A 12436-nucleotide genomic window follows, 5' to 3' on the forward strand; every position below is an offset into this window, starting at 1 on the left:
AATAACGACTGTTCGCAAAGGTTCCCCGTGGAACGTTTGCGGAAAGTTCCCCACGGAATTATTTTTTTGACCAGCTCATTAATTTCCCCTCTTTTTCAGCTGCTCTCTGTTGCCGTGGCAAGTCGCATCAAATGGAAGTGGCCCAAAGCTCAAGTATGCCACTTCAAAATTGTACGACAGCATATGTTAAATGTAAAGTTATTTACCAGAACTGGTGACCACAGGCAGAACAATCACAAATAAGTGTGGGATTACTTTTATTTACATATAAAAAACAAAAACAAAAAAAAGTACAGCTGCACAGGAAAAGTGACAGTAAATGGTTTTTTTTTTACACAATAAACACAGAAAGCAACAGTACAGTAAATCTTCTGACAGCATACAAAAACAAATATTATTACATGTCAAGGCATACAAAGTAATTTAGATCAACATTAGCTATGCGCTTCATTTTTGTTGTCAAAAAGTCATCGCCTTGTTGAATTCATAGCAGTGTTGTGTCTACTATTAACATAAATAATCCACTCTCATACACATCTCTCATGAAATGCTGGACACAATCGACAAAACTTATTTGTGTTAGCTAAGAAGCGATCTAACACAGTTAATTCTATGGAGACATTTTGGTTACAGCACGAGTACAGTGGCAGATTTTTACAGAACACTGGACTCTTCCCTTTTTATTTATCATCTCAGCAGAAGAATTGAGTGATTTATTAATTTGTACAAATAATATCCATATTGAGAAATCTATAAACAGCCTATATACAGTACACACATTGAGAAACACATTTAGAAAGCGAGAGACTGCAAAATATGAGCATCTTTTTCAGATTCGGAAAAAGATTCAGGGTAAAAAACTGCTGTGGTGCAGAATACATCATCCAATAGTTGTTGTTTTACTGGACTTAAGAGGACACACATAGGTTATGAAGCCCAGTTTAAACTGAATATATAATAGATTAACAAAAGTAGACACAGAGCTGTAAAAGAAATAACCCTTTTAAAAAAATGCATTACTGTACAAGGAGAACGAAGAAAAAGATGGGCATTCTATTCAAATCAATACAGCATAACTGCAATACGTTTTTCTCAAAGCAAAAAAACTAACAAAGTGTTGAATTATTGCACCAGGCAACAGAGGGAATACAAACAAGTAATATTTACTTTAACTCTCAGCAACAGCAGCTGCTTAACAAAATCATTTTAATATGTATTTGAGGATGTCAAAAGAAGATGAAAAGTAAGGACAACGTAATAATTTGAGTAAATCAGTTGAAATGATCACATTGTGAAGCTGTGAAACCAATGTGTTTGACTTAAAACCAATCTTCACTGTTCTTTCAGTACTTCCTGGCTTCTCTTTAAGATGCTTATTTGTGTATTACAAATTCCGTTTGACCATTTTGGGATTATTTCCGTGATGTTAGTATTAACATGGTGAAGGAGATAACGTTTAGTACCTAAAGTTAACTGTACATAAACAAAAGTAATTAGTGACTCTATAGTAGTAGAAAGAGAAAGCAATGTCTTAAAACATTGAAATATAATACAAGAGAAGACTTGGGTTAAACAGTATTTGAGAGTAATCTGTAGCTTTTTTATCTGTACAGTATTCTGTCAGAGGTCGATTCTGCCCTAGGAGTGTTGAAATACTAATGACATAATCCGTCAACCAAATATTACAAATACGATTGACTTTAAAATAATTTTTTTTTAGAATTTCTCAATTTCTTTAAAATGTCCTCCAAGAACAAGCAGACTGAGTCAATTAGTAATCCAACCTTGACAAGACACCATAAGACTGCCCCCGCTGTGTTACAGAGTGTAATGTTGTCACCAGCAGGTTTGAGCTGACACAAGTTAATGAATGTATTGGAGTTTCAGGTCAAAGATATGTGTTGTTTCAAGCCATGTACAGTTTAGCTGCCTTATTTGTTTTGTCAACACGGAGTTGCCTTTGAAATTTTACTGGACACAATAAAGTATAAAAAAATATTATTTTTTTTATTAACTTATTCACAACATAGATTTTTTTTTTTCATTTCATCCCTTTCCTTTTTCTACAAAAACAAAACAACAAAAAATAAAAATGAAGCAAAAACTGACCAGCTTTGTTCCATCGTGTCCACCAGGCAGTGGGATTTCTGTGCATTTTAGTAAGAATCTGTGAAAGTATCCAGCACTTTTTCTAGCTTATTGCGTGTATCACAAACTGGTATGTTGGAGATATGACTTTAGAAGTCAGAGTCAGCATCTATAAGCTCCGCCTCCATTAAATTGGTCCTGGAGTGGATGGGTCCATAGCCGACACTCCGGCCTGTCGGTACTCGTGCCACATGGGCCATTCTCTCCGAAAGCCCGTTCGTGTGATCCCTCTGTCCAGGGTAGTGTGAAGATCGACTGGGCTGCCAGTTGGAGGCAGAGGGGAGGATGCGCGGCCCGAGGCCCAGATCCTCTGGACAATCGTCGACGGTCAGAGGGTTGGACAGCAGGCTGTGGCCATAGCTGTTCCGGCTGCTCTGGTATTGCAGGTAGGGATACCTCTCCTCATAGGACAGACGGTGTGAGGGTTGGAAGTCCGGGTAAGAACCTGGCAGGACTTCCTCCTCCATCTGCTGTTGTTGCCTCTGCTGCTCCCGCAGATTGGCTACCAGGCTCGGATGATTGGGCAGTTTGGGCAGACGTGGCACCGAGCTGCGGCCGAACTCACGCTGGTGATAAGCCTGGTGGTCCACCACCTCCTCGACCGGACGCACCTCCTTCTTCCTCTTCTTCTTCTTCTTTTTCCTCTTAATCATCTCTGGTGAAATCTCTGCCTCCACCATCCACAGCCTGTTCCTCTCCTCTGGAGGGGGCACTGTGAAAAAATAACACAAAATAATGATATTTTTTTTTTTCAAAGGATGGAAGGGAAAATTTGAAAATTTGAAAAAAAGATTTCAGGAGATGAGGAAAAACAGAAAATTACCGCTTCGTATCAGTTAAGTTGCAGCTCACATCCATGATTTGCAAATAAATTCTGAAATGTGGATGCTTCACACACATCTTTAAAAAGACAGCATAGAAGATCTATACAATCAGCAAAGTTTCAAGGTGGACACCCCAGATCAGTGTCACTAATTCAGTATCTGACCAAACATGAAATACGGTCACACTCTCACCTTCTGTTCTTGAATTACAGGGTTGAATATTGGCCACAAAACTGATTTTGCAGATTGTGATGTCACAGTAAATTTGGGTGTAAATATCATAACTTCTGCATTTCATTTGATCACATATTTGCATGAAATGTTATCATAATTACCGTACGAATGCTTGAGTTATGACCACATGTTTTGTGAGGTCACAGTGACCTTTCACCATCAAATCATCAGTTCATCCTTGAGTCCAAGTGAACGTTCATGCCAAATTTAAACACATCTCCTTTAGGCGTTCCCGAGATATCGCACAGGATGTAACGTACGTACAGGCGAACAACCCCAAAACACAATCCCTCCGGTCACTGCTGTTGCCTGCGCAGAGGCATCCTGACAACGATGGAGTGGGTGACAAGGGAACATGTGGCTTGAAATGCTTTGTATCTCTGTTGCAGTAGGTGTAATGTCTGAATCATGGCCTCCAGATCTCACCTGGTGTACCAGTGGGAGTAACAGAAATGTCCTGAGGCAGGATGGCACCTCGCCTGGCCACAATCTTCGTCACATGCTGCGCCCACGCTGACGACATGTCATTAGATGGCTCATTTAGGTCAAAATTTATTCCAGCTACGAAAGAAAAAAACAAACAAATAAACCACAATGTTTTCATTTAGAGTCAGATAAGGACAGCTTTGAATCCAAAATAGTGCTGGCTGGCTGAAATACTGGAAATAAGCATGTCAGCCACAGCAACCTCAGTTTACATGAGTCATTCAGTTGTCAACTACAGACATAAGACACAGTTGCCTCTGACCAAGGAGCCTCTATCACACAAAAAGGCACATTTAATAAAAAAATAACATGCAGTGGATTTTTTGACATAATGTAACTGAACACAACACAACTCAGAGAGTTGTATCACCTAAATTACGAAAAACATAACTGATCAGTGACCTCTGATGGTAACTAGCCAAGCAGTTTTGTTTTATTGTACGCACGTTTGATAACCCTTAATTAGCCAAGCCAACCCAATACAACAGACCTGCATGGCATTTTGTTTGTTTTGAAAAAAATTGTTTAAGGTTTCTTTCCAGAAAGTTTGAACTTAGAACTGCATTGTACCAAAGAAATAGCTCCTCCAACTAAATCCAAAATAACTTGAGATAAAATGTTTTCGTAGTTTGGGTGAAACAACCCTTTACTACATGGGTGAAATAGGGAGCATATTATGAATTATACCTATGCAATAATCACATTAACAAGAGGTGTGGACAATCTCAATAAGACACCTTGCAGTTTCAGTCCTTTACCACAAGATGGAAGTATGCAATCCAGACATGTCTGCTACTATTTCTCCATTTATTAGTCCATATAAAAAATACACTGCACTGTGTTTCATCATGAATGATCAGTTTAAGCTTCCTCAGGAGTAATTATCGGAATGATTTTGAATGATTTCACTGAAACACTCACCCACTGGTCCATCATGAGATACAGTGTGCATGCTGAAGGACAGCTCCTTCTCTGGGTCTTTGTGGAGCTCCTTCCTCATTGCGAACGCCTTGGCAATCATCTTGCTCTTCTTTATCCTCTTAGGTTCATTGTCACTACGGCCAATAATCCTGTCAAGAGGGGCGTAAAGTATGTTAAAAAAAGCACAGGAGGAGTAACAAGCTGCAGATAAAATGTTCTTTCCTGTACTGTGAAAAAAAAAAGTTGATCTATTTCATAATTATTTAGTCCTGATCCATAAATAACAAGAGACTTGGACCTAATGGTTAGAAATTTTCAAGAACCTGAAAGATCCCATATTTAACTCCAGCAGCTGCCATGTGACTTCAGACAAGATGCTTATATCCTACAAGTTCTCTCACTTTGTGTGGCTTTGGAAAACACTTGATAAGAAAGCCTTAAACCCAAACTGAAAACCGAAGCTGATTTTTATATGTATATTTTTTTACAAATTCCAGTGAGTAAAATCCAAGTCACAGTGAGTCCTTTGTGAACACTTCTAAAACCAAGGAATAACACTGCAAACCAAAATGCACACACAGGGGACACACAGCAAGGCTAAATGTACGCCTCCATACTTTGAAATGATCAGGGTAAAATCCAAAATTTATGCAGACCTGTGGCTGAGAAACTCTGCTTACTTAGTACAAGTCCGGTTGCACGGAAAGAAGCCTTCTCCCACACTCTCATCATATCTTTAAAACCATATATGGATGTGGACGGGCATGTAGCCATGATGATGAACACAGGAAATGAGAGTAGACTGATATATATAGAGATTGGAAAGTAATATTTAAAGGGCAGAAACGACACAGTCCAATACAATGTTCACTTGATGTTTGCCTACTTGCACCAGGTGCGTTTCCAGATGAGGATGGTAGCTTTGGTCCAGACCCAGGTGCTCATGGCGATTCCCGTCCCAAACATGGAGAACAGGTTGATTTTCTCCACCATCAGGCTGGGACGGTTCTTGATGGTACACTCCGGGATCGGCTTGTTGGTCTGAGAGGCGATCGTCACGTTGGCTTCACACCTGTTGAACGTATTACAGAGCTGTGATCAGTCTGTGTCTCTGACAGTATGTGCCTCCCACACCTTCAAGCCATATGACTGAGGCACATTCAAAAGCTGGGTCCGGTAAATAAGAAGGTCCTTTTACATGTTAGGGTGGGAGAGAGTGGTTTACATTTTTGAGGCTAAATGAATTCCCATCCAGCCAGTGTCAACAGTGTGGGAAAATAGGGCTACATTCACTGCTGCACGCTGAGCGGTTGAACGGCGGTTTGGTGTCTCAACAGCATCAGTTTGTGGATTTCAATGTGGATGCAGAGGGTGACCTGAAGAGGTGGCTCTAATGGAAGTACTGAGTAGTATAGAAGCAAGCAGGTGTAAACCTTAAACCTTAAGTAACTGTGTGGGATTTGTGCCAAATAAAAACTTACAACACGTATTCTCTGAAGCTCCTTTCCCATTCAGCCTGGTTGAAGAAGTCATAAAAGTGGCAGCCGAAGGTGATGAAAACAAAGCCGAAAGCAAGGAATCCAAAAATACCTAATGTTAAGAAACAAAACAGCAAATTACATGACACATCCAACACAATTCATACAGTAGATGAAACGTTGACATGCCATCGAAGAAATATAACAATACATCTATTTGCACAGTCCAAATCTACAGTAGGGGCAAATAGCCATATGACCCTGTAAATGGATTTTTGAATGATTATAGTAGGTAAGACAATGCAGAGAAGATGTCCAGGATAAAAACACCTACTACATTGAAACTAAATGTAAATAAAGGGCCTTCATAGATTATAAAAAGCCTCCCAGCAAAGGTTAAACAGTGAGTGAAATTATTGTAGGATATTAGAGGGACTTGCTTTTCTTGCTTATTTTCACATTTCAAATTAATGTTAACAGGAATTTCCCCTCGGTGGGCATATCATATAGTTTCATCACATACTGTGTTTACATTCTTGGATCACTGTGTCCAACAACATCCTGCTACCAGACAATTAAAGCATCTGATTTCTGTGAAAAACACATAGTTAAACTAAAGTTTTCACTCTGAAGAGGAAGGTTGCTGATGACTTACCAAGTCTCAGCATCGTCTCATTGATTTTGCTGGCTGCTTTCTCACTCAACAGTCCTGGGTGGTTACTCTTGATGGAAAATAATGTCATGACACCTAAAAAAATGAGGAATGCACTCAAATCAATCAATGTCTGGGAGGTGGTCAACAAATATTTCAGGGGAACTTCTCGTGTATTACAATCATTTACTCTTGATGTACGTGTTGAAATTTGAGCCACTTGATTTGATAAAACATGACCAAACTATTCTGCTGATGTAAATAAGTGAACTCACCCCGAATGAGGAAGTAGCCACCGACAACAAGCACCACTCCGATGGGTGCCAGCACAAACCCAGCGCGGTATTTGTAGTTCTTGTAGCCCACAAAGCAGATCCCACTCACTGAGTCTCCGTCCACCTTCATACCGCCAGACGTGACAAAAGACAAGAGATGTCAGAAAAGTGGCACTCGACACAACACAAAGTATGAGACTTTTTAAAGCAGACGGCCTCACACAGACCTCGGCGATAGCGAGGATGGCCACGGTGAGGACGAAGGGGATGGACCAGGTGACCATGTGGAAGTAGGAGGTTCGACCAGACAGCGGCTGTTGAGTGGTGCCCAGGGCTTTGAAGGATGTGTGCCAGGCATAGGTCAGCATGACAAACCATATCACACCCGACATAAGGGAGTAGTAGACGATGATAAAGATGGTGACGCATGACAGCGTTTCTGAAGACCTGCAGAGAGGGACATATGAGTGTTACTGGAAAAGAATCAGACTGAATGAAATTCGGTTTCATGGCCGATGGTTTTAACCTTTCCACTTACGAGGGCTCCCCCAGTCGCATGGTGTTGTCGCTTTTGCACACAATCTCTTCGCGCGCTCCATCCAGGAACTGGGCCAGCCAACCGATACTGCCAACAAAGAAGCAGGCGTTGATGTAGAAGAGAATGACAGCCGGGTAGCGGTTGGAGTTTTTCCAGTCAGCGAGAAATGTGGCCTGAAAACAGAAATTGCACAAGTGAGACGATGGTTGACACTCGTAACATCAAAATAATGGATCATGTATACCTAAAGACGTTAAACTGGATTAGAGGAAGTGGATTATATTCATGTCTCACCAGGGTGAAGAAGGTGCAGAGGAGGGTGATGGTGCCAAAGTAAGCGATGTAAGCGTGCATGTCATCGTGCTCCTCCTCAGTGAAAAGGGGGTTGTCACACTGGATGCCGCAGCCCTCTACGTCTTTGTACCAACTCGACTGAATGTCCGTCTTCACCAAGGGAGCTTCACACTGGCCCGACGTGTTGAACTTCAGCTTCTGCACCTCGTTCTGCACACAAAGGGTGTAAAGGAAAAGGAGAACTTTTAATTGATTAGCCACCCCAGGTAACATTGAGTGATATATCAGCTTGTGTACAGTAAAGGTCAGGAAGTCGTTCTCAACACCTCCCTGCAGATATTACAGAATTTAAAGCTTCATGATGAAAAAAGAAGTGTTCGGTGGTTTTACTTACCCAGTTGGAATCAATTCTGCTTATTGACTAAACACTGAAAGGGCATTCCTGATGGACAGCCCAAAGTAATCAATTTCTAGTTTGACCCTCACCTCTGAATTTGTTGGAAACAGGCACAGAAAGGAGACTTTGTGCTACCACAGGACATTACATGACAGTGAAGCATACCGAACAGCCCAAGGGGAATTTGTCACATTTGAGGAAGCCGGGCCAGCCTCTCTCCTGATCCACGATGCTACACGGCCGACGTGTAGCCAGACACAGGCTCTGACTGGGCAGCTCGACACAGCCGTTCTCGCATTTGGGCATGTAGACGGCGCAGAGCAACGGTTGGATGACTGTCCAACAGCGAGGAGCGTTCCGCAAACCTGGGACAGAAAAACAGCATTAAAACTCCCAATAACATTCAAGTTACACATGAGATACAAGAATAAAGATTAGCACATCACTTGCTGCATTTATCAGACTGATGGTGGTGATGGTGATCATCATTATGATCATATTTCCAAAAGTTAGGACAGGGATAAGAAAATAGATCATTTGTATAATCTATTTGTGTGATAGCAATTAATCGATCCATCAAGAAGCCAATGAACAGACAATTCGAACTAATCAGGAAAAAGGCCAAACATTTGCCGAGTCAAACTGCTCAAGTGAGCAGAATATTTTTCAGGGTTTGACTGCTGATCAGGAAAAACAAGTAATCTAAAGACATCACACGAATGATGATCAGCATTTTCGGACAATTTCTAGACAAACTGAGACAATAGCCACCAGATTAACTGATAATAAAAATTAAACATGCAGCTGCTGCCATATTTCTGAACAGCTGTAAGTGTCTGTAAAAGACAGAAAGCAAAGATTGGAAAACGAATTTGAGAATATGAAATTAATTATAATACATCCCTGAGGATTCCAGGTCCAGCAGGAAATTTTGTATCAGTGCAGTTGAAAACAATATTTCCCTGGACATTTTTTATGTAACCCAAAGCAGATTTATAGCAAACAAAAGATGCTGTAAATTACACAGGAGTCATGTACAGTATATTATAACAAAATACACGAGGCTCTTGAAACAGTCTTTGAAAACTATATGGCCTGACAGCTCATTAGTGAGCTCTCATGAATGTGAGTGTTTGTTGCAGAATATCTAAAAACCTTTGAGTCTTAAATTGTTTCCTCACACACACCTTTGAAGATGTTTTGTTGCCTTTTATGGCTTTTAACCCTTCATTTCCTGTGAAGCTCTCCTCCATCCTCTGTCCCCTGAGCACTTGAGGCATTCTCATCACAGGCCATTATCATACCAGTGAACGTCTTAGCACATTAAAACCAGCATAATGAATATTTCTGTGTAGTGATATATAAAAAGCAGTATTTTATGAGATCAATCAATCTATTTATTATTAATGTGTAGATGTATCATTTAATTGCTACTACAAATTTAAAGAAGGAAAGCCAAGTTCTTAAATATATTTGATGCCGAAAATAAACCAGAAGATTCAAACACCACTCCTAATGTAGTAATGCTATTCATGATGAATTTATAACAAGCTATTATTATGTATTATTCATACTATTTCTACAGGGATTCACAGGGCAGGATCTTATTGCAGTTCTATTCTCCTTTTGATATACTGGAAAATATTATATCTCACTACTGTTTTAAACTATAGGATGTTATTAAATTATTGATTATAACATTTGATGAAGCATATTCAAGTTCTGATCCCGTTAAGTCTTACCAGACCACATGGTCAACTTCTCAAAAGCCTCCTCCTGGGTGTTGGAGTCCTCCGCCAGGATCAGAGAAGTATGCGTGTAAGGTAAAGGCGATCCCAAACATGTGTTGTATTTAAGGGCCTCGCAAGTTGTGGTTTTCTTGCAGTTGTCCTCAAATATTGTCCCGTTTGGAGACAACACTGCCCCGGAACCTGAGAGACAGGCAGTCCAGACGCAAAGCAACCCGTAAAATCCAACAATGGGGCTCCAACCCTGGGAAGACATCTTGGGGAGGGAAGAGATTCAACTTTTTACAACCGAGATCACTTTGTGTTCTTGTGTTTTAGTAATCCAGTTTCCAAAGAAACCCGGAGGGCAAGTTTTCTTCATGAGACTTTGTTTCCAAACGCGGCATGATGAAGAAAAGCTGCAGGACGCTTCAAAGTTTTCTCGCAGTCCTCCCAAACTTTTTTACTCTGCACTTCTCGTCCGATCCTTGCTGGATCGGCCTGAATGCCTTCATTATCCAAACTCCCCGCAGCCACGAAAACTGTCCTCAAGTGGAGAAAAAGCGGACGATCACTTTAAAACCATATAAAGTATTCATTGGAGTCGTTTAGGCTGAATACGAAAAGGACATATGCGAGAAAGTTGAAGATTCGCCCTCCCCCACTTCCAAAAAAAACTTGCCATAAAAAAGTCGGGATCTCTGTAACAGGATCTCCAGCTCACATGCACCACCCCTTCTCCACAGCCTCCCCTTTTTTGATACAGGCAGAAAAATAAGATGATCAGTTCTCCTGTTTCTGTACGCATCCCAAGAAGCGATTTGTCTCCGGGTGAAGTTTCTGATGAGAGCTTTCTGAGTCTTTGTTGTGCTCCTCTGAGTTGCAGCTCAATGTCTGGCTGTTTTTTTTTTTTTTTTTTTTTTTTTGTCTCTGGTATGCACATGGTGGGGGAGAGACAGAGCAACAAAACCTCCCTTCCCATCCCCCTCTGCAAGTGGAAGAATGTGCCTTATGGCAGCCCTTTTCCAAGTTTTCCAAGTCATCTCAAGGACCCCCACCAAAATAATACAGACCCCCATCTGACAGGTTTACTCTCATGTGAAAAGTTGTTTCTAGTTTGTGCTGAATCATGCACCCGTATGATCCTATGTCCTCTGTGTCAACTTAAAGGGAGTGAAGATGACATGTTAGCAGTTTTATGAAGCCCCTTAAAGACCCCCGGGTGGTCCTCAGACCTTCCGAGAACTACCAAAAACAATGCAAATGGACGATAATAAGGCCTCTTAGAAATATTTAAACTACGTGTACAAGAGCTGCATCGTTTACTTGATCGGCAGAAAACTATTGAACTATTATTAAATATTTTGATAATCTATTTATCAATTGAAGTCAATTTTTTTGGGAAAAAACCCTCAGATTTTCTGATTCCAGCTTCCTAATTGTGATTTTTTTTTTTTTTTTTTTGGTTCCTTTAGTCCTTCATGACAATAAACCAAATATGATTTGGTCGTGGGTTGTTGGTCGGGATAAAACAAGACATTTCTGGCAGCTCTGGTTGGCTTTGGTAAACACCAGCCAACATTTTTCACCATGGTTCACCGACATTTTAAAGACCAAACAACTGATCAACAGATAAATCAATAATGACAATAATTGCTAATTGCAGCCCTAATGTGCTCTCAAACTTGTATCTTACAAACTAATTCCACAAGGGTCTCACTGATGTACATTAAGATCTAACAGCCCCTCATTTAATGAGTTTTCCATCATCTTTGAATAAGATAAGGATTTGCAGGGTACAGCTAAGGAGGATTTTAATGAAATAAATACAAATGATAAACTGTACGCATTACAGCATTAAAAAAAAAATACAACTGTTAATGCAAAAGAAATCCAGACATCTGGTACCACTGCAGCCACAGGTGTTACATGTATTACACTGTAGATATGAGTATGAATAGCAAATATACATTAAAAAAAAAAGCATTAGCAGTATTATTTTGAAATAATAACAAGATTACGAAAGAGGAGCATGAGAGAGGAATATAGATGTGGCCTAATGTGCACTGATAGTGTTTGTTTCTAGGGACATTTATGAAGCCAAAAGTAAACTCACTTCACCCCCTACAGAGACCAGAATGCACCCTTCTGTTAGACATTACATAAGACTGAATACTATACATCAAAGATACAATCAAACAAATGTAAGATGATTTAAAAAAAAAAAAAAAAGTATCAATATTACTGGTTATCTGCCTTAAGATGATGATTGTGAGACTGTCTCAGCCTTTATCAATAATCATATATAATGAATTTACATGTTGTGACGTAAGGGTACATGGCAGTAAGTGCATGCGAGTGTCTGTGTGGGAGGGAGGTACATAGTTAATAACTCAAAACTACATTAAATTAGTCTCCTTTGGGACATATTCATAATAGCCCGAGCTTCCTCTCTCCTGGTT

The 12436-nt window shown here is 40.3% G+C and overlaps 1 protein-coding gene across 1 annotated transcript; it reads right to left on the bottom strand.

Annotated features, from left to right (window-relative positions):
• Window positions 1-244: 244 nt before the first annotated feature.
• On the bottom strand, window positions 245-10894 carry smo (smoothened, frizzled class receptor). Its single transcript, XM_069164940.1, has 12 exons — window positions 9990-10894; window positions 8413-8612; window positions 7851-8060; window positions 7557-7729; window positions 7246-7465; window positions 7019-7142; window positions 6747-6839; window positions 6095-6203; window positions 5500-5685; window positions 4614-4762; window positions 3633-3767; window positions 245-2860 (listed from the first exon to the last, which is right to left on the bottom strand). Exons 1-12 carry the CDS (start codon window positions 10249-10251, stop codon window positions 2238-2240), a joined length of 2484 nt encoding a protein of 827 aa, XP_069021041.1. The 5' UTR covers window positions 10252-10894; the 3' UTR covers window positions 245-2237.
• Window positions 10895-12436: the final 1542 nt, after the last annotated feature.

Source organism: Embiotoca jacksoni, unplaced genomic scaffold (assembly GCF_022577435.1).
Source record: "Embiotoca jacksoni isolate LCO1_2020_lvr unplaced genomic scaffold, fEmbJac1.0.p SCAF_32, whole genome shotgun sequence".
NCBI classification, from domain to species: Eukaryota; Metazoa; Chordata; class Actinopteri; family Embiotocidae; genus Embiotoca; species Embiotoca jacksoni.

Bases quoted from the DNA above. Each gene is read 5' to 3' on its own strand.
- smo (XM_069164940.1), bottom strand. From the start codon at position 10,251: ATGTCTTCCCAGGGTTGGAGCCCCATTGTTGGATTTTACGGGTTGCTT. The intron at 7,466-7,556 runs GTAAGTGGAAAG...CCCTCTCTGCAG, and splicing joins ATGCGACTGGGGGAGCCCTC to GTCTTCAGAAACGCTGTCAT. The intron at 6,840-7,018 runs GTGAGTTCACTT...TCATTTTTTTAG, and splicing joins TGGCTACTTCCTCATTCGGG to GTGTCATGACATTATTTTCC.